At 34.3% G+C, this 22911-nt stretch overlaps 1 protein-coding gene across 13 annotated transcripts in view; it reads left to right on the top strand.

Annotated features, from left to right (window-relative positions):
• Positions 1-22911, top strand: part of PSPC1 (paraspeckle component 1) — a 72956-nt gene that overhangs the window by 8592 nt on the left and 41453 nt on the right. For 11 of the 13 annotated variants that reach the window (XR_008469749.1, XR_008469759.1, XR_008469755.1 and 8 more), the window contains exons 5-6: positions 2961-3045; positions 4028-4136. Coding sequence is in view for 5 of the 13 variants with exons in the window: in XM_054223699.1 (XP_054079674.1) it covers positions 2961-3045; positions 4028-4136 (194 nt within the window). In the remaining 8 variants the exon portion in view is untranslated. Of the gene's footprint in view, positions 1-2960; positions 3046-4027; positions 4137-6122; positions 8925-10407; positions 16062-22911 lie in introns of those variants that run through there. The other 2 variants (XM_054223719.1, XM_054223688.1) reach the window with 2 other exon arrangements.

The raw sequence follows: 22911 nt of genomic DNA, 5'->3' as shown, positions 1-22911 counted from the left end.
GAACATTTATTAAGCTCCACTTTTACATGGAAGAGAATTACCCCTTCCGTTAAAGAGCAACTAGAATATGAATGATTTTGGTGCTAATATTCCAGTGAGGAAACATGCTTTTTGTTATTCTGAGAGGAAGATTTTTTTCTTTTGCCATTTGTGTCATTGGTACCAAATAACTTGGAATTTTGTTCAGATAATTAGATTTCTGCTTATTCACCTGCAGGTGTTTAATTTGCCAAGCTCTAGTGGTTAGTAAACAAAACATTCCTTCTGTTTTAATCTTGGTGACTCTCTAGCTTCATTGTATATGAAAATAAGGTGGTTTTTTTCTCTTGTATTTATTTTCAGACATTGGTTGCTTCGAAATCTTGCTGGTCTGAACAGTATCTCTGTGTGTAAGTTCAGACCATGCCAAGAATATTAGTTATGTTAATGAGATTGCATCACAGGGTTTTTAAGAAAGGTGCAATGAAGCTTTTGAGGCATCAGAACCTACAATTAGTGTTTTTGTATACCTGTTGCACAAACAACAGATTGAAAGGTGTATTGAAGTAGTTATTCTGAAATATGAAACGATATATTAATTGTTAGGAGCTAAAAAGAAGATTGGAAGGGTGAGCTTACTACAGTCCATATACTCTTGCAGGTGAAGGTTTTATAGAAATTCCTTCATGACAGATAGTAGGACTTGAACTAGAACATGTGGGCTTAAGTACTCAGGTTTTTATGGTGTGGTATTAATACTGAAGGTAGACTTCATTTGTTTGATATGTGTAATTTTTCACTTTTAAGTGTCGTGTTTTGACAGATTGAGTCAGAAGTAATTTGTAAAGCAGAATACGTGTTTCCATGTGTAAGTAAATTGGCATGATGTTTCTGATCTACATGTTGGTGGTATGCTTCAGGCTTCTGTAAATACTCTTTATAATGGTGGTTAAATAGTTCATGAAAATACTGGAAAATGTGACTGAATTTAACCAGAAGCTTAATTCTTTATCAGTTGTATGGAAGATGGGCATTTGTTTTCCATTTTTAAAACTGGAAAAATAAGCAGCTAAAACAACTCAAAAATCTTTTTGGACTTGGTATCCCTACTTGCAGGATTAACTTCTGAGGTGAGAGTACACTTTCACCTTCTGCCCTGTGCAGAACGTTGAGGATAAAATGAAGTTGCTCATTTTTAAGCACAAGAAAGTGCAGAAGCTAATGATAATGCTTTCTGTCTTTTTATTTCACAGCTGCTTTAGTGCAGGTTTCTTCTATTCAGAGAAGGGGCCTGTGTTCAATGTATGTCAGTCCAGAATTACCATCATTGCAGATCTTTTAATATGAATGGCTCTGTGCACAGCCCAAACTTGTAGATCTGTATTTCATCTGGCTAGCAAGGCTTTGTGCCAAGATTCTGCCATTGTGAAATAAATTCATAAATCATAAATTAAAATGTTGAACTTCAAAATATTGACACTTTCAGGAAATGCAATAATCAGCTCTGTGCTGTGGAAACAAAGAGACTAGAAAAAGTAGGACTCTACACTTTAAGAATAAAGGGGAGTAAATGATAATTTTCTGGCAATTAGTGGTAGAGAGAAAATAGGAAATCCTGTGCCAGTGCATTAACAAAAGAAAAAGGGAATGCTACATAAATTTGAAAGAACAAAGAACTGAAAAGGAAACATCTTTTCCCACAGTGGACAAAATTGAGCTCCCCGGGCGCTGCTCAAGTATCAGGGTAACAGTGGCCAAGCCTTCTATGGCCAAGCACAGTTGGAAAGAAGCAACCCTCAGGCTTTGTGATTTGAGCAAATCTTCAATATAATCATTTTATTGAAGTGTGAAATGTGATAATTTTGCAGAAGAGATTGGAAAAGCAAGCCTGCAAAATGTGCTTGAGAAAGGACTTCTAATGTCAGTAAGGGTGCTATGAGAGTAAAAATCTGATAATCTTTTTTGTTAGAAAAGAAAACAAATAAATGATGTTTTGGTGAAACGTATGAGACATTGTAGTTGGTTTTGGACATTTAAGTAAAAGATTAAGTTGTAATAATATATGCTGATGTAAGTTGGAGGAAAGTGGTTTCCATAGCTAAAAAAATTATTTAATTAGTATAGTGAAGAAATGCAAAGAGGAATGTGTAGAGTAGTTGAACTGACACATAAAAGGCATGTAATAGGTGCTATAGTGGAATGTTCCTATAAATAATGTCATGTGGCCAATATCCTAAGAAGATAGAAAAGGCGAACAACTGCTTTCTAACAAAAAGTAGGATTAATTTTCATTGAAGAAAGCATAAATTTCCAAGCAGACATCAATAATGTGACTGGTCATAAATTAGTACAGCAAACGTAATTACTGCTAGTTGTGCCCTGCTTTTTAAGAGCATTTTAAGTGCTTTTCAAGAGGATAGATATGGCTGTTCCTTTCTGGTAGTGTTAAAAGATTAGTCATTTGTCTATAAGCAGAGTCATGTAATAAATCTCTATGGAGGCTCAGATTACATGCACATGAAGTTCATACCATTTTTTTCTGATGTGTGCCATGCAGTGGTCTGCAACAGGTAGTGGAGGGTATAAGCCCATACATACTGTACTAGTTGCTGGTGTGACTTTATCAGTACACAGCGTTGTGAGAAAATTGATGCGTTGGCCTGCTTGTAAAACCAGGGTGTGATTTAAGAGATTGAGAGTTTTTTCTCCTTTTCTTTGTTTGAGGACTTCAGATTTCTGTTTGCATAACCTGCTTCAGAGGCTTTGCTAGTCCTGTACTTTTCCATGTTTCTGTGTGCTGTGCATCCAGTGTTTTTTCATATACTAGACTTAGCTTTATGGGAAGAAACTAGTTAAACGCATTGAGAAATTTCTTTAAAAATTGAATGTTAGAACTGTAATCTGACAGTAATAGCAGTTTCTTGTGTTGCCACATTTTTGATTGGCAGCTTTTATATTTATTACATTTTTACTCCTGTTAGATCTCATGAGACGTCAAGAAGAATTGAGGCGTTTGGAAGAACTTCGAAATCAAGAACTTCAAAAACGCAAGCAGATACAATTGAGGTATTTTTTCTTCTCGTGTGCAAACGTGTGGCATGCAGCTGCTGTAGGTGTGTGTGAATTTAGATACTCTAGATTGTAGAGCTTGCTTTTTATATAAAGTAGAAATGTTTCTGCTGCTAAAAAGTTGCTTTTCAAAAACGTAATGTGTGATGCTTCTGTTAATGTTCTTGAACAGAAAAAATGATCAGTTATACAAATATAAAAGAATGGTTTCAAGTATTTCTTGATTTTTTTCATTTATTTCAACTCTGTTCTTGTGTAAGTTTCTGAGCTTTCTAAATAGTGTAGAAATGTCTTAATGTAATTTTTTTTATTTCATATTTATTTTAGCCTTGTGATTGAAGCATAGCTGTAATGGATGTGAATGTGCTTCTAAGATTTATGGGCAGGTGGTCTGTGTGCGGAACAGTAGCATTGCAAATTTATAGTTTGACATGAGATTTTGGGGGGTATTTTCACTTGATATTCTGGTATGTAGCAAACAATTTTTCCTTTAAGATCTGTTTCATACAAATACTTGTTTTCATGCTTCTGCTAAAATTTAAGAAAATAGACATAGTATCATCATGTTGATCGAGTTTATACTTTAAATGTTAAATATCACAAGAAATGTAAATGAGAAAAAAGAAAAAACACAGGCACCTTGTAGAGTTAAAAATCTGTCTTTTGGCTGTATTGAAATGTTTTAATCCGTAGTGAATTGTTTAAAACTGAAGTATTTTAATCTGCTTAGCAACGTGTAGACAGAACAGGTGCAGAATATGCTGGTATTGTAATTACCTATATTCCAGTTAAAAATATGAATAAATACTTCAGTAATATTCAAATCCATCAGGTGGAGTAGATTAGTACCTTATACTATATCAAAAAAATAAATAATGGCCAGTTTTGTTTATATGCTTGATCTTATCTCCTGAGACTGAGTACAAGCCTGAATGGGTCAAGAGTCTTAAGTTGACATAGTTTTTGAAAAATTTTCTAGACATGAAGAAGAACATCGACGTCGTGAAGAAGAGATGCTGCGCCAGAGGGAGCAGGAGGAGTTACGACGACAGCAGGAGGGAGGATTTAAACCAAATTTCATGGACAATGTAAGTAAAATTCTATGACAGAAGTCCAAATTCTAAAAGATTTTTTTTTTGTCATATTTTTATATTCTAACTATTGAGCTGCTGCCTTCTTGTTTACTGTTTTACCTTCAGTATTCCATTGTTCTCATGAGTGGAGTGGTACAAATTTAGTAACGTAGTTATTCTCTTGTGCGATGGCATCACTGTTGTTTTTCCTACACACTGGTGACGTAACGCTTCAGTTAAGTGAAGGTGTTCTGGTAATAATTCGACTTTTTATTCAGGAAACGAATTTTTTCAGTAAAATAATAGAATTTTTCTAAGTGGGAGGTCATGGAAATAAATGATGTTTCCATGGGGAGGTGCCCTAGTTTGACTGAAGGTTTAAATTTTAAACCAGTTCAGGCTGTTAAGCTTGCTTGAATTGCTTGCTTTAGTTTATGCTTAACTTATTAAGAATAATGCTCTTGAGAAGCAAAATGGGCACCGTTAACTTCATGTGGAGCCTAAAATCACTCTCCACTTTAAGTTGTTGTAAAACTAGATGAGGAAAACTTCAAAATCTTTACTAAAGGAGACTGAAAGATTATAAAGGTGGGGAAAAAAATTGTCCTCTGCTATAATTTCTACATTGTTTATATTAGTAATTTAGGTGTGTTCTGCCTCTGAAGACTGTCCTGCAGGACTAGCAAAACAGTGTGGCAGAGGACTCACTTCTAAACTTTTGTGATGATCTATTTTGGTCAAGGGTATGATTTTTTTTCTACCAACCAAAGCAGTTAAATGAATGCAACCTGTATTGTGAATGCTTTAGTTTCATGTGAGAAGGATACCTTTTACTGTTACAGCTATTCTTAGTGAGGAAGCAATGAATAAGTGATCCACACAATTCTCTTTTACATTATTCTAACAACTGTAGTCTGCAGGAGGGAATTTTGTTCCCTTTCACAGGTACAACTTGATTCATAAATCAGAAGTGAACTGCTGGTTTCTTAGATACTTTCTGATTTTGTGTTTTGTGGAAGAAATACCTATTCTACATTCTATACCATAACATTTTCTGTAGGGTTGAGAAGAATGTGTTTTATATGTTCTGAGACATCCTAAAGAGAAGTTAGAAAATACAGGATTTCCTGTTTTCAGCAGGACATCTTTTTTCCCTGCTATCCTCTGCCCCTCAATGTTTTTAGTAAAGATGGGGAGGAAGGATAATTGTTCCTTTGTTACTAACAGCTATCAGTAGATTTTGCTGATTGTGTTTTGAGAAACATGCATCAGAAAACAATCATTTCCATATGTGCTCACGCTGTAAAAGAGGACTGCTTTCAGCATGTCTTTTCTTTGGGGTAATGAAGATCAAGAATTCAAAATTTATATTATCCTTTAGTGTGTTCCCACATATTATTAAACATACTTTGTGAAATAGCATGTTACAATGTCTGATGTAATTTAGAAGTAGCACTTACTGATTGTAACTTCTGTAGTGCCAGATACGAAATTTCATTCCACCTTAATATCTTCACATAGCATCTTTTGGTGTGGCCTGACTTTCTGACCGTATAAGCTACCTGCCAAAATCTTCCTGTGGCTGATCTGTTAGACCCATGCTACTTGCTGCAGAGCGCTGCAGGAAGGGGAAGCTGGGGAGCCAACCCACGGGCTTGAGATGGCCACAATTCCCCCAGATTCCATTGCTGTTAGGAAATTGTGGCCTATATCCTGCAGCTTGTGGTGCTGGGGAAAACTTGATAGTGTTGACCCACAGCAACTGGTTTTCTTCTTGCAGCTGTCTTGAGGTAATGTTACTTAGCCTTTGTGCTTGAATTGCTTGCCACAGTTTGGCCATCCTTGTGCTTATCTGTATCTTTACATTCCAAACTCTATGTGAATAGAAACTGTTCAAGTTGGTGTGCTGGACGTGGCAAAGATGTAGTGTAAGAAGGGAAGAGGAATGGTTCAAATGGAAGGCACTTCAATCACTATGCATAATTTTTGTGACTTTTATAGGATGAAATCTTTTTGGAGGAAAGGTAAAGGTGGAAGAATGCTTTGGAAGAGTGTAGCTTTCCCACTGAGTTGCATTACTGGAACTGTGTACTCATTTGGAACTAATTAATACACTGCAAGAATATATAGATGTAGCTGTACAGCGACAACCTTTCCAAAAGTGCTATAAGTTATAAAAAGGAATATGTGGTACGGGTGTTTGGGTTTTTTTTAATGTCATGTGAAGTTGAAGTGGCAAAATACAATAATTTAAAACAATTGTTTTCTCTAATCTTCACACTAGTTTTTAGTAATCTGGTCATGTGTTGACTTATGTTTTACTTCTAATGTCCTTTGAATTTAAGAAGAAGAATTAAAACAATTGGAAGTGATGTATTTAATTTACTTTCTTTAGCAACTGTTTCTAATAAGGGCAGCTATGTAACTCTAAACATGTCCTGTCATTTTATAGGGGTTCATTATTACACGTCTTTAGATAACTGTACTTAAGTTCTATAGTGTGAATGGGAATTGGAAAAGCCTTTGCATTTTGCAGCAGAATTGTAAACCATTTCTGGATATTGCAAAATGATACATCAAATCTTTTTTAAATTTACTAGAATTTCTTATACAACTAAACTTTTTTATTTATTCTTACTAATACTTGTTCATGGTGAACAGACTCCATCTGGTAATTACTTCTGGTTTCAGATTACTGTTGTACATATACTGAAAAAAGTTATTCTCTGTTTTAAAAGTTGTTTCTTGGTGAAAATTGTATTTTATGGTACTGGTGGATGGTTTCTACCATATCAGGTCTTGATAAACTCTTGTGGCATAATGCCTGTAACATATTGCAAGTCTTCTGCCAACTATGTATTTAGAAGAAAAATAATAATTGTCTCTAATCCTTGTTTTTGTTTCTTAAAAGCTTTGAAAAAAGTAAATTTCCTTCACTTATATCCTATCCCTTTTTACTGTTCAGTATAAAAGGAGGACATAAATGGTAAGTGCCATGACTGCAGTAACAACCAGAATTGAAACCTCTCATATAAGGCTGCAGTATTAGGCTTTCCTCTTTAAAGTTTCTTTCTCTGTCTTTTCCCTAACTTGTTAAACTTTGATTTTTCAATATAACTACTTTTGAAAAACGTCTTGTAATCAAGTTTAATCAGTTACCAGTTGCTCAGTTTAATTACAGATGATAAAAATATTTTCTGTGTGGGAATTTCTCTTCCTGAAGCATTCTTGTCCATAGCGATGTTGTACATTAAAAATTTCATTGCATTGTTTGTTAATCTAACGGGCAGCCTAGTAATACCTAGACAATTTATTGTGTGATTTTTAGTACATAAGTTTTATTGATAAACACTTTTGTATTGGTTAGGGTGTTTCCCTTGCTTTGTAAAAGTTGGTTAGTAAATCTGTTACAGCTCAATATGTATATGCATTCTAATTTCATAATAGCTTAATCAGGAAACTTGTTTTCCTGTAATATTTTGCTGATTTTTATTTTGCTTACATATTTCTTGATGATGGTGGTTGGAGGCAATATTTTATTTTTCAGCAGCACAAATATTTTTTAAAAGAATATATTTCTTCTGAGTGCTAGTGATATATTAATTATTCAAAGTGTGCAATGATTATTATCCAATTATGAATGGCTTCGAAGATTTACATTGTTAAATCTCAATCAGAGCCTTTTTACCAAATAATTCCAGTTTCTGGAAATACTTGTATTCATGTCACCAACTTAAAAGAGTGAAAAGAGAATGATTTGGATTTAGTGTATTAAAATAATTTTCATGTGTCTACAAAAGAGACCAAAATAGGTGGAGTTGTAGTCTTAGTTTTATGGTGCACAGATTTAATTCTGTAGTAAAGCTGCAAAATAGTGTCAGATGGGTATTGTACTTAATAGCTGTGATACTGGCCTACAGCTTGCAACTCTTCTTACTGGTGGTTTAAAGAGGGAGTTGAGTTTTTTGGATGTCCTTGTCCTCTTCCCTCCGAGGAAAACTCCCCCTTTTTAAAGTGTAACTTGCGTATGTAAGGAACTGTTTCTTGTGAGTTTCAACTTCTGAATGCTTATTGTTTTTTCCTGTAAGACTTTGTATATTAAATACTTAACTTTTTTTGTCTCCTAGTCTTTTCAAGAATTATTTCTAGATGTTGTTTTGCTTTCATTTAATTTTTCTTGCACAGAAGCACTGCTGCTCAAGTATGTTGTGTAAGTATCAGCATAAAGTGGCATCTGCTAAACCGGTGGAGATTGCCTAAATGGCAAAGATTGCAGTGGACTTGGATCAAAAACTGTAAGACAGATGAGAGCAAGGGAGTTAAAAAAAAATACATCCGAAAACAACAAAAAAGTTCATGGATTCAGGAATGCGAGAAACTTGATTGAAAAAAAAAAAACACCCCATATTTAGTCTTTGTTCTAAGAGTTTTGTCCTTCTTTGGAGTGGTTTATCAATGTAGCTTCCGATTTCTTTATTATTTTGAGCCGACTGAGGTATATCTTATCCCTCACTTCTACATTCAGTTGCAAGTTTAGTAGACATCTGTGAAATGTTAGGTTTCCTTGGATTTCTGTAAATCAGGAATAGGTTTTTGCACTTCTTGGCTCTTAAGTGAATAGAGCTGCGTATTTTTTTTCTGTCTTCTGATTCTGTTATGCTCAAAAGCCCTGGTACATAAGAATGAATTTTCACTGAATGCAGAATTGTTTCCTACCTTATTGAAAACTAAACTAAGCTAAGTCAGATTTCCAATAATAAATAAATTAATAAAAATTTCCAAGGATCTTTTCAAATTTGATCTGTTTTCAGATAATATATATAATATATATTATTATTATAGAGAATATATAAATATATATATAAAATAATATATATATTAATATGTAATATATAAGTTATATATTATTATATAACTAATAATAAATTTTGGTTATTTTATCTTGACAGCCTAGTGCACTTAATGAAGCTGATGGTGGTGAAGTTTTGTGAGGTTGTATGAATAAAGTCTCTGTTTCTTAAACTGCTATAAAGCTAAGCCACTTTATAAAAGCGCTTTTGTAGAGCTTGGTTGGGAGAGATGAATTACCTCCTTATTGAAATCCAGTGTACATACTAGTGGAAGTAGTAGTTCATGTTTGACACCTTAAAAGCCTTTTAAGGTAAAACTAGCTTGATGAAAGGCAGATCGTTAAATATAGAACTAAAAAAAAACCCAACCTGATAAAACATTCCTGCTTTCAAGGCAGTGGTTTTAACGTCAGTGATCAAGTCTCTTCCTCTGCATAAAACAACTTAGGCTAGGCCTTTGAGCAAACATTTACAAATATGCAGTTTGTGTTTTTTGCGAGTGGTCTTAGTTTTTGTTGTAGCACTTTTTTTAGTGTTACTAAAAAAAAAACCAAACAACTTTTTTTATTTTTGCAGGATTACAGTGATGTGTATCAGTAGACAGATACTTAAATCTTGTATTTCTTATGTTCTTCAATGTTTTAGATACTAAATTTGGCGCTTTAGGCAAGAATAATAATTCCTTAACAGGCCGTAGAATATTCACGTTGTATTATTTTCAGAAACTAAATAAATTATTTTCAGCCTTTAATTGCATTGCCAGGTATAAAAACTATTTTAATTGCTCTAACAGCTTTTAGTATGAAAAGGCATTGCATAAAAATCAATACAGAACTTCAGCTATTTTTTTGTAGCATATTATGTGTCTGTATACATAAAGCAAAGCTATTTGTGGAATAAGATATTTTTTGGTTGTACCTATTTATTTCATGACCATTTTCAGATGGTTCATAATTGACTTTCTAGATTATGTTTTAATGTGTATCAAGGACTCTACCTAAGGTAATTTTTCAGTAATGGAGCAAGTAATCATAACACTGTTATGTTTAATTTATAACTTTATATTTCAGTTTGTGCGAACTGTGAATATTTAGCGTAATGTGATAAGTTTTCCTTGTACTCAGTTATGCTATAGATATTTAGGAGACTAAAATCTTTTACTCTGTTGCCATTATCTTCTAATGTTTGCACAAAATGCTGTAGAGCATACTAATATTTACTTCATGTGAACTTGAAAACAGAAGAAGTTTCATAAGTAATTTTTGTCCTTTAATGTGCTGTCAAATGTGCGTAAATCTCCAGTATGAGTTTATGTGTTGCAGTATTGTTTGTAAGCGTTCCCAGGTTTGGTCTCTTCTACAGTAATTGATAAGGAATTGGTTTTGTCTGTGATCTTCAGATTATCTGTTTTTATTTATAACTTAATTTTCTTTCAGTAAGACTGATGGATCAAGAAACTAAAAGAACACTTCTCAGATGCTTCCTATGTAATGGCAAAATGACATCAGTCTTAGTGTTTCGTGAGACCTCAGATGCTGGTTTTGTTCAATTATTAATGGAAAGACTTCAAATGCATCTGATGTGCTTGTTTATATAATACTCCATTGCATACTTAGCTTCTCCTATTTAATGGATTTCAGATTTAGAGAAAAAAGTCTATTAAAGACCAGTCTATATCCCATATTTTTAATATAATTTCTGAAAATTGTTACTGCTCACAAGTTAAAAAATAAATCTTCTTACTTAAGTTCCTTAAATACTGAACTCTTCAGTTTTTTGTGACAAGTAAGAATGAGGCTTTTATAAATAATTTAGAAAAATTTGTTGTTAATGTGTTTGGTATATTCCCAACAGATTTTGAAGAAGCTAAAATTAATGTTTGCCTTAATAATTTTCATTTTTTCTTCCTCAGCTACTGGAGTTAAGTTTGACTTGGAGTTTGTACACGTATTTACCCAGAATAAGAAGAAACTAACTTTCAGTTTCAATTGTCTACTTGGTACCTATTTTGGACTCATCCACGTGTCTAAATTTTGAGATCTTACTCGGTGTCATTGAGATGTGCACCCAAAATAAGTTCCTCTGCTTAGAAAAGTTTGCTTTTATTCAAAGGGTCTGTGTTTAAACAACGAGTAAAACACCCAAAAAGCAGTAAGTGAAATTTCTGTAGAAATAGTATTTTTTCATATGAGGAAACCTGCTAATGGATCTGTTGCTTAGTGTGAGGATTATTTATAGATCTGGTTTCCCTCTCAAGAGGCAGTGCCTTCTGAGTAGTTTTTTTTTTTTCTTAGCGTGAGCAGTAAGCCTCTGACCTTTTGCTTCACCTCTAACCTTTTGCTTCAGTAGCTCTCACGGGGTGAAAAATTTTAATAGTGGTAATCCAGTAAACTGAGACATAGACATTAACTTGCCTTAGTGAGGTTGCCTGTCTTTTGATACCTGGCTAAATGCTATTTTGAAATTAAAACATTCAGGGGTTTTCTCATGAACATTTCACAAACTTCCTTTCTATAGTGTAGGCATCAAGTAGGTTTATCTCATTACCAGAGGTCATGCTTGTTTTGGGTTATTAAATCTTCCATGAGAAACAGGGAATTTAAGTCTGATATTTCTGTCTTCCATCAAGTCTGTCTTTAGGTTCCACTTTTAATTTTCCAGAGATTAGGTGTTATTGTTAGATGAATTATCAATTTTAATAGGTACTGGTTTTTGGGAAAAAAAATGTGAAGAGTTTCCATAGAGCTGTTTTCTAACTGTTCAGATGGTGAGTTTAATATCTTGGTTAACAGAAAATAACATTTAAAGAGTCAATTAAATATACTCACAATTTACCATTTAAAGATGTTTTTCCCAAACATTGTCATAGAATCACAGAATAGCTTGGGTTGGCAGGGACCTTTAAAGGTCATCTAGTCCAACGCTCCTGCAATGAGCAGGAACATCTTCAACTATATCAGGTGGCTCAGGGCCCCATCCAACCTGACCTGGAATATTTCCAGGATGGAGCATCTACCTTCTTTCTGGGCAACCCGTTCCAGTATTTCATCACCCTCATTGCAAAAAATCTCTTCCTTACATCTAGTCTGATTCTGCCCTCTTTTAGTTTAAAGCCATTTCCCCTTGTCGTAATGCTACAGGCCATATTAAATAGTCTGTCCCCATTATGATTACCTACAGTGGCTAATGGCTCACTAATTTGGGTTTAGCATTGTGTTGGATGAAAGAGTATTTATATTAGTTTTGTACATGACATGAAGTACACTGCTTTTACTAGTGTTGCTGAATGCAGTTTTGTTGATGTACTTGTGGCAGGTTAGCTGGTGTCTCTTCTCAATGTATTATAAATACAAAAGATCTGAAAAAGATAATGTCAAAATTAGGTTCTTCAGGCTTTGTTTCTCTTCTGTATATAGTGCTGTATTTTATAATCCTTGATTTACTTTTGGAGTCTTTGTGTTCGTCCCCCCCTGCCCTTTCTGAATTATTAAACTTTTGTTTATCTGTAGGGTAGCTTGTATGTTTTTCAGGTAAAAAACAGCTATTCTTGTTTGTCCCTACTCATTGTGATGCCCATTGTGTCTCTAACTTGATTCTGACCTTTGGGTCTCTAGTACATAAACAAAATAGTAGGTTTTGTTAGATAACTTTTGCTGAAAGCAGACACTGTAGCCGAAGAGTTACTGTGTGTTGACTTGGGTCAGGGGATTTAACTAGAAAGCAATTTTTCTTAATCCAATTGTATTTGTTCGGATGACCAGTTTCCTAAACTTTTGATTGAAATACTAGTATTTCCTGGTACAGTGTGTATCGTTTTCCTCAGAACTCCGTTTATTCAAATGATAAGTGTGTCTGTCTTAATTCAAATCTACCTCATCTTGCTCCTGTTTTGCAGTAAGTGGCCTCCAGGTTGTATAAAACTACTATCTGGAAAACTATGGAGCCTGGTTCCATGCCAGGAAGTTTCATTGATGCTTCTTTGTTCATGTTTTGTATGTTTAAGTGCTGTAGGTGTGGGCAGGCCAGAACTTTGTTGGGGAAATCTTAAATATTGAACTACTCTGATCGTAAGCAACATTCATAACATGTATAAAAGACTGCATATGTTTGTTAGAAGTTTCTCCTACAGGACCTCTTTGTAACAATGAAAAACTTTGGCTTTCAGCTTTCTTTTGGCAAATACTTGCATGTTCTAATCACTTGGTAACTCCCAATCAGTTATGAGATAGCAACTACAATTGGACTCTTTTTTTTTTTTTGATTACAGTTTAGTCAGCTTGTATAATATCTATTTGGTGAGGAAAAATTGTATTAATACAAAACTGACAAAGAGTCGTATTTAGTGTACTGTGACTGTAACTAGTGCTGCTTTTAAAGTGTTCTGATACTGTAATGTTATATTCAACATTACAATTAAGAAGTAGTTAGATTTTTACATAGATACTTCATGACGAAGGACATTCTTGGCTGGTTGATTTTTCTTCTAAGTAAACGTTGACTTTTACTTCATCTCATCCTTGATCTTGCAGTTGGGGAAAATTGTTGTTTTGAATCGGTCCAGTGTTCACTCGGTTTTAATATTTGCCTAGATTTGTTTCCTGTGCAAGGAAAACTTAGCATTTGGGAAATCTAAAATGCAGCATTGTTTTATAACACACAATTTTCAGTTAAATATCTTAGTGTATTTCTGCATGATGGTAAAGTTAGCCCAGACTTCGTTACCAGTTAAACAGCCCTTCAACTCCATATCCACCAGGCTGAATTGTGGACTGCATCTTAATTAAATCATTTGCAACTTATTCTGTGGAAGTAAGGTATCCTCCATGCTCCCATGGATGTCTGTTTTGATACTTACCTATAGTCTCATGCCATTTCTTTAGCTAAACTAAAAGCAGAATAATTCTAAGCTGCAGCATAAAATTCTTTAATATGCCTCTGAAGATGTGAATATATTGCGGATGTAATGTATTTTATAATGTAATGTAATATTACATGTATCAATTGTGAACTTGGTGATATGGTGCGATACTGCTTTCAGAAAGTAGTTTTGCAGGTAAGTAAACAGTTAAGTGGTTTAAATTAATGCAGATTTTTTTTCACATGTAATCATATTCAGCTGTTGAACTGTATTCAATTTATGTTTTTAATTTCATTACTGTCAAAAAATGAAGCTAATAGAAATGGGAGAAGTGTTTTTATATATTGGTTCCATGGAGCTAAAGTGGCTCCTAACTCTGGCCGCACCAAATTAATTGACAGAATGTTGTAACGAGGAAGTTGTTATTAAGAGAGTTAATGTATAGATATCATCCTTTTTTGTTTTTTTCCTTAAAGGATTTCCAGATCTGTTAAAGTGGTTACCTTCTCTAAGCACCTTTGTCCTATGAAAAATTATTTCTGAACTTTAAAATATTTGAGAAGCAGAATTTTACCTTCCTTGTTAGTTGTTAGATCAAGGGTAGATTTTGACAGAATACCTCTGTTCCTGTTTGCTCTCAGATGGTCAACAGCGATGGCATTGGGGAAAAAAAAGAAATCTGTCTTTGCAGTTGTACTCACAGAGAGTGCTTCATCTGTATAGCCATAGACAGTGAAGGGACATGGTAGGATTTTCTTTTACCTGAAAAGATGACATAAAGATGATTGAATAGAGGCATGGAATTAAAATATTTGGATATTAGCTACTGTTTACCTGCATTTTATTTGTGGTCAGATTTGCCTTCTATATACATAAATTTTTTGGCTGGTGAATAACATTTTCCACAGGTTGTGAGAAAATGAGGAACCTCTTTAGTCAATTTTATTCTATAGATGTTGTATATACGGTATTTTACTGAATTATAACAAATGGAAGTGGGAGAGGTGAGAAAAAACTTCGGAAATAATGATATATTAATGCGGTGCTTTAAATACAGTATTAAAATAAATAAAAAGAAGCAGCAAGTAAATACAAGACAAAATAATGCAGCAGAAAAGACATAAATCTCAATATGGAACAAAGTTCTGTAACCAACAGAGCAGGTTCTATGGTAAATCTTGGCTTATTTTAGACTATGTTTGTTTTCGTTAAATTAGATTGTCATTTGAATTTCTGGCCTATAATACAGCATTCTGAAACTATGAATTCTGTGTAAAACAAAGCTGCAGTAGCTTGTGTGATAAAAGGTCTTTAAAAAGCACATTACCTTTTTTATGAAAACATATTGATTCGTGCTTTTATTCAAGTTACTGACTTTTGGATATTTTCTGTAAAAGGTTGCAATTCTCAAGTTCAGTGTCTAAGGTCGCTAGATAAAGACATTAAGAAAAACCTGGATGTAGACAACTTGGGTAGTATTGGTGACCAGTTTTTAATATTGAAGATGGGTGAATATCTCTGCATGCAAATCAGTGACTGGTAAAGTGTCTGTTCATGAAGGTTTATACTAATATCTTTTCTGTCTCAAACAGTAAGTGTTCTTTTGTTTACTTGTTCTGAGATGAAAATCAGTAATGATTATTCACCTTTTTTTTTTCACATAATTTTGAATTTCATTAGTCTTTTCTAGTTCATTTGCTTTATTCCTATAGTTGATAGCAGTGGTTATTTTCTGCTTCTCATGACATAGGAGTGAGAAAATGTCTCCATTGTATAACAGTTGCAAGTATTTTGGACTGTCTTCCTAACCTAGTTTACTTTCTACCCCAAACAAGTTTTGAAAAAAATCGGATTTTGACAGTATTTTAACAGATTCCTGAGAGTGACTCTTTACTGCAAACAGGTTTCACTCTAAGGTATTAACCATTTCCAGTTGATTTTTTTCTTGCAAGAACTTCAGCCTGCTCTTAACTTGCCTTCTTGCATCAGTATTTTTCTACAAGATCTTTCGGTTTTCCCTTTGCTAATTTTGAAGCAGTAGCTCAAACATATTTCCAGGCTGTAACAAGCCCAACGTGCCACATGGAGGTTGATGAGTAGCAGGAGTTTTTTGGGAGTCTTTTGTGTTGTGAAAAATGAAGTTACGTTCCTCTTTCAATGGTGGTGTTTTGGCCCATGTTTTGCAAAAAAAAAAAAAAAAACCCCAAAAAAAAACCCCAAACCAAAAACCAACCAACCAAAAAAAACCAAACAAAAAAACCCCAAACATTTTTTGATCCACTTTTACTTTTTGATTGTGTAAGTATATACTCATCTTCTACAGGATGTCACAAGTTTTTTTTTCTTAGAAGTGCAATTGCTTAGAACATTTTGGATTTAAAAAAAAATCAAGAGAAAAGGACAGCTAAAATGTAAGTAAAATCTGGTAGATAAGATAATGGTTCTTCTGCATTACAAAAGAAAGAAGAACGTGTAGACTGCTGCCTCTTATAAGCGGCAGTCATATCTGGAAAGTAGGAAATACGTTTCTTGGCCAAGATGCAAGAAACACAAATATATTAATGTACTCTGCTGTGCTTTAACTTAGATTTTGAGGAAAAAATTAAAATCTTTTAAGTCATGTTGAAATCTTTTTGAGAACAGTTTCTTCTAAATCTGTAAGATGGAAGTTTTGAGTGTGTGCTCTCTTGTAGGGACAAAACTGCAATCTATTTCTATCTTTTTCAGTGTTATTGTGTGTTAGGGGATGCACTGAGATGCTTTTCAGTACTTAGGTAATGAAGTTGTATAGTGGAGTACTATTGTACCCACTTCATTAATTCTGTGTAAAATATGCTAGTATATTTAACAATGTATATTAAGACTAATGTTTTTAATATGCTGTGGTAGCTATTTTGCACATTAATATATATTTAATATTATTATTTATCATAATACATCTGTGATTTTAAAACATTGCTTGAGGTATAAAATATTTTTTTTTGTAGTTTTAAAGAATAACTTCAGTTTAGAGTAGTAAACATTTTTCACTTGTTTTAACTGCATTGGGTTTTTTTCTGTGGCGTTTAGATGCTGAGGACTACCCTCAGCAATTGAGTGCTCTCCAAAAGATGTAAAAGGGAAATGAGGGAAGGCCCCACAAAAGTTGAAGATCTTTCTTGTTTGCTCCCAAAACAAAAAGCAGAGAACAAAGATGCAGTGCATGGAGGTTTTTCCCAAACATATTCCTATGCTTTTGCTGTTAGTTTTAAAAGAATTGCCCCTGTTTTAATAATGATAGTTCCTTTACAATCTTATCGAAATTATGGAAGTATTTAAGAAATGCACTGGACTAATAATAGATCCTTTTTTCCATATGGGACATCAGAATATTTTTTTGTCAGCAGCTGTAATTATTGTTGTTACTACCATTAGGAATGTTTTTCCAATTTGTAGCGTGTACTGGAATTTATGTATCTGCATATATGTTTAATGCAGTACGTATTCCTGTTTTTACTGTTGTGATAGGTTTTATAATGTTTAGGTTATTTTAATGATGCAACCTAGTGAGACATCTCCGTCAGTGCTATTCTTGACTTACCAAGGAGGAAATCAACTTTACCTATCTGCTCTGTTCCTGTTAGAATAGGTTTCTCAAAGACTGAGTCCTGTTGACAGCTATTAAACCTAATGCAAATTCTTCTCATTAGACTAAAACCGAGTCTGTGTAGTTTCCTGGACGCTATGTGTTTTATAGCTATGTTTACTTCAGTTGTTATCTAGTTTAATATATCTGCTTGTGTAATTTTGTGTAAGGTAAAAGAGTTTTGTGAGAGGTAAAAATGATATCTCCTGGGTGGGAGCCATCATTCAGTTTGTAGAATTCTTGAGTAGTTGAGGGTGGAAGAGATCCCTGGACTCATCTAGTTATGACTTCCAGCTCAGAGGAGGGATTAGCTCTAGATTTACATTGCCGTGCTCGGGAACGTACAGAAATCATGGATTTTGAAAGAAGATCAGTATTTTTCATTTAAAATTATCCATGTGTGTGATGGAATAAACAAACTATTTTGGAATATTGTTAACTTTTGGATCTTGCATATAGATCTTAATTGATGGATAAACCAAAGAGAGGGAAAGATGACAAGAGGGGTGGCTGGAAGAGAAGGGTTTCATTACTTTAACTCCTTGCTGGCAGTGTATCTTCGAGTGAGCTAGTCACTGGAGTGAAAGAATATTCTGAGGAAAAGACAAAAAATGCACAATCAAAAGTAGCCCCCGCATTCTAGTTTTGAGTGTCAAATTAGTAACTTTAACCATTTGTATGATTTATGTCTTTAAAATACAGGAAATTACAATTTTGTGTAAGGTTTAAGGGTCTTATGCCTCCTGGAGAGGCCTTTGGAAATATCTAGAAAGAACTTAATGAAATAAATCACTCTAGAAGTGAGTAATGAATTCTAGTAAGAGGTACAGAAATATACCTATTTTGACAAATAGGAAGTCTGCTAAAGAATAGAATTCAGTCTCCATGGTAATGAAAACAGGTGGGAATCAACAACAGTGTAAATTACATTTTGCTCTGCACACAGAACCTAGATAAAGTGCTAAATAAGTTACTGATTTTAATATGCAAGTTTAAGTTTATGGGGTAAGTGGTGTTCATTTTTGATAAGGTGGTTTTTTGATGCTGTGTCTTAGAGTTATTTTGGTCACCATTCTTTAGCTGAAAGGTGAGTGAATGGTCCTGTGTTAATTGTGAAGCGCATCTCCTGGCCACAAACACTTGAAGAAAACTGTATGATCTGTTGTCTTGTAATTTCTGTTGCTGTCTTGTTTTTTGCAGTTCAAAAATATTCCATGCCATATTTATTCCATACCATGATTTTTTGACAGTTTTGTTACCATGAATATTGCATCATTTGGAGACAAGATTTTCAGTTTTCTTTGGGCTGCTGCAAATGCAAGGCCTGTTTCTGTGGAAAAATGTAGTATGGGTTTGTCAGTTAAAAAACCCCAGTTTTATAACTACTTGTATTTTTATTTTCAGTGTGAGAAGGCAATTGCATCTGATACATTCTCCTGTATCAATTCTTAGGTGTCTTTCCAAAACAGTTAGTTTAATGGCTTTGTAAAGTGAATTTAAAAATATATATTTTAAAAAGCAGAAGAATCGTCTGGGCAGTTCTCTGTATACTTAGACTACTGATATCAATGATGAATGAGGTGTAAAAACATTATACATGATATACCTCAAATCCTCAAGAAATCTTGTTTCTAATACTTAAAAAAAGAGGAGAATCCATACTATATTAAGTACAATATAGATGTAATTTGAAAACTGCGTGTATTCAATATTTTTGTGTAAGTCTACTTTTTACAGTTGGCATTAAAATGAGTTGGAATTGTGAGGAAATCTCATCTTTAATGCTTGTACCTAAAGTAGTTAGGAAGTATAATGCTCTAGTTGCCATCATAGCAGTTTTTCTGAAAGCAAATTACTCAGATGAATCAGACCATTTTGCGGATTTTTCACAGTAGTGAGTTCTGTGTTATTTTAGAAGAATCCTGCAACAGAGGTAATTTGGAAAGCTTTCTTTTGAGTCGTGTAAACAATTATCCTTTTACAATAGGATATTATCCTTTTTTTGCTTCGCTTTGTTTTTTTTATTTATTTTATTTATTCTTCCCAAGGGTTAAGTTACGCTTTACTACACATTCTTTGTCTTACACCTTTCTTTTCCCCTTATAATTGCATATCATCCGTTGTTCTCTTCCAGTTTAAGTTGTTTTCCCAGGTACCGGGTGACTTCAGAGCCTCTTAATCACCTCCCTACGTATTTCTCTAGTAAAATTTTAGCTCTTCTCTCTTGCTGCTCAATTTTAACTCCCTGTTATGGGTAGTTCTCGGTGGCTTCAGGGAAGGGGCTGAAGCAGGCTGCTACTCAACAGAAGAATGGGCAGTCACATAGTGAGGAAAAGAAGCTCTGAGAAGATAACTCTGTCATTGTTGTGTTCTGCAAAGGGTTTGAGTATCCAAGAAAGAAGCTCTCAGGTGGGCTGGAAAATCAACCAGCCCTGTTTTGGGGGGCTGTCATATCTGACTGTTGGTATTCCTCTGTTGTATTTTGGGCAAAACCCATGGAAGAGTTGACCTAATTTACCTGCAATAACTTGTTTATGCTTACATAGTAAGTAGCTGTCTAGGACATGATTTGTGTGGGATAGCACTGAATTTTTGTTATCATCTGGACTCCTGCAAATACAGGTTTTGGCAAATTATCTAAGTACGTGGTTTTGATAGTTAATACGTCAAACATTTAGTTACGTTAATGATATATGCTGTTAGTTAACATTTGAAATTGAGTATCTTCTCTGACAGGGGGTTTGTCTTAAATCTGCTAATTCTGTGTTAACAGTATAGAAGAATTTTCCGGTGCTGAAAATTCAAAAGAACACAATAAGTTGTGAACATGCAACAGTAGGAATAATAATAATTCTTGTAAGCACATTGATTGACAGGCAGCAGTAATCATAAGGAACATTTACTGATCTTAAGTCTATAGCTGAAATGGCTTTTATATGGTGATAATTCATCACCAAGGTTAGGGCTACAAGATGGCAAATAATTGCTTCATGTATTTTTGTTAGAAAGGTTAGACATGACTAAAAAAAGTAAAAATTACAAGTTCTGCCCCTCTTGTTGTACTTATTGTTAACTGAAGACTGGTAGCGTTTCAAGCTGAGGAAAAATATGGTTTCTTGCTGGGAGGAAGCATAGTGTGCTTTTTAAAAAAAGTGTATGTTATAGCTTGCCAATGCTTCTGTCCTTTGCAAAGAAAATGAGTTAAGTACTAGTAACTAGTACAGTTTTATAGCTCTGTACTTAACATTCTTATCTAGCTGGTATTGTACTTAGCCCTGCCTTACATGGCACATTTCACATTAAAAAAAGAAACAACCAAACACCAACTTGCAGTTGAACCCGAGACGCATCAAGAAAGTTATGTGCAGTAATTTAAATCTGGTACTTTCCCTTATAGCTAGAGAGTATCCCACAGCTGTTTGTGGCATGTCCTGTTTTCACACATGCACAGTCTGATTAATGTAGACTGGTACCCACAGTGGTGTTCTGCCATGTTGGGCCCAGGCATTGAGAGTAGGGATGATAATACCACTTTTCCTTCTGCTGTTTTATACCAGGGCCGAGGTGTAAAAGCAGACTAATATCAACAAGGTTGTATGCTGGTTTTGTGACCAGCTCATTGGTATCAATTTGTGGGTATGATTGATCCTAATAGGGCTGCTGATTTTACTTAAAATTTTACTTGACATTACTGTGAAAAGTCTGACAAAGTAGTTGCTTGTTCTGTTATAAAGTTTTAACGTGGCTTCTAGGGTCTGAAGGAGAGGTCCTTCTTGGTGTTCATCAATGGCCGTTCATAGCTGGACCTTAAAACCTGCCTGTGTCTTTTAGTTATGAGGCTGCACTTTTCCTCTCCACACTAAGCCATATTCTTTTGAAAATAGCGTATAATCTTTTTATGTTAAGTACATTTTCTAGGATAATATGAGTTACTAGAAACAAAGTTACTGACCTGAGAGCCTTTTGTCATGACAAATGACAGTTTCCCATACCAGATATTTTTACAAAACTATTGACTCTGTTTTGTCGAATATTGGTGTCTGCCGCTTTAAGCGTGTGAAGATAGAAGACTTGTATTTGGCACCCCAAACATGATTGAATGAAAAGGAGTTTTGTGAAACCATAAAAATACTTTGAAAGTATTTTGATTTGATTAATATTTCTATTTAAAGGTTGCTTTTAGCAAGACTGATTCAGTTGCCTAGTATATGGAATTGTTTTCAAAATGCATCTGAACTTACAGTCTTAAATCATAAGTGGAATGATTTTCAGAATCAGGTAAATTCTTTTGTATATGCTTATTCCCAGCACACTTGTGTTCACTCGAGAGTGGAATATACGTTATCATTCTTGCAGAAAATTAACGAGAAAAAAATTTTGGTGTAGGTTTCGTTAGTTTTCATTTTGAACTGTGAATTTGTTTCTATTTCATCCTTTTGATGTCAACAGTAATACTAAAATCCCTTGTAATTATCTGTGATAGGTGTACCTTTGTCTTAAGTGATGATTTCTGCCACTCCGGGTAGTACTGTCTTTTGAGTATTGTTTCACAGCAGGCCGTGGTTCATGATCAGTAACGTTGGAACTCTTTCTTGCTGTTGGATGACTAAGCATTAATTGAATCTGGACCAATTTGGCACATTATTTGTCTGTTGAGTATAAATGCATGTTATGTAGTTTATGTTGATACACAGAATCGTAGGGTTGGAAGGGACCTCTGGAGATCATCTAGTCCAACCCCCCTGCCAGAGCAGGGTCACCCAGAGCAGGTTGCACAGGAACGCGTCCAGGCGGGTTTTGAATGTCTCCAGAGACGGAGACTCCACGACCTCTCTGGGCAGCCTGTGCCAGTGCTCTGCCACCCTCAAAGCAAAGAAGTTCCTCCTCAAATGGAGGGACTGCATATTTATAGTGGTTTCAAAAGGATGGTCAGTATCCGAACTAACATATCAATAGCATGATTTATCAAAAAATGTGCTACCACAAAGTTAAGTCAGAACTATTGAAGCAAAGATGACCTGGCAAATTGTGTTTGTATACCACAATATAACACATCAGAGCTTGGTTTCCAATCAACACAAGTATTTTTGAGTCGTGAAACCAGATGGACTGTATTATTGAACCACGGCCTTCAGGCAATACTGCAATAAGACATCTTTATTTGCAGTTAAAATGTAAATATACTTCTTAATGAAAAACACTGTGTAAAGATGGATTCATTTGCAGTTGGTAACAGAACTATTTGGGAGATTTAGACTGCTGCATCTTGATAAACGAAACTTGTTATGTATTCTTAACCTTTAGCATTATGCAAAAATGTACAGCATGCTATATTGAACTTACTATTACATTTAATTTTATAAAAACGGGAGTATAGTTAACTTTATTCCTTGTACTTTTTTCTAATCAATGGAAACTTTTGAAACTTGAAAATTTTTATTAATGGGAATGTTTTAA

The sequence above is a fragment of the Rissa tridactyla genome, chromosome 1 (assembly GCF_028500815.1).
Source record: "Rissa tridactyla isolate bRisTri1 chromosome 1, bRisTri1.patW.cur.20221130, whole genome shotgun sequence".
NCBI lineage: Eukaryota > Metazoa > Chordata > Aves > Charadriiformes > Laridae > Rissa > Rissa tridactyla.
The sequence above is the reverse complement of the archived record's forward strand: the minus strand, read 5'-3'. Positions and strand labels throughout refer to the sequence as shown.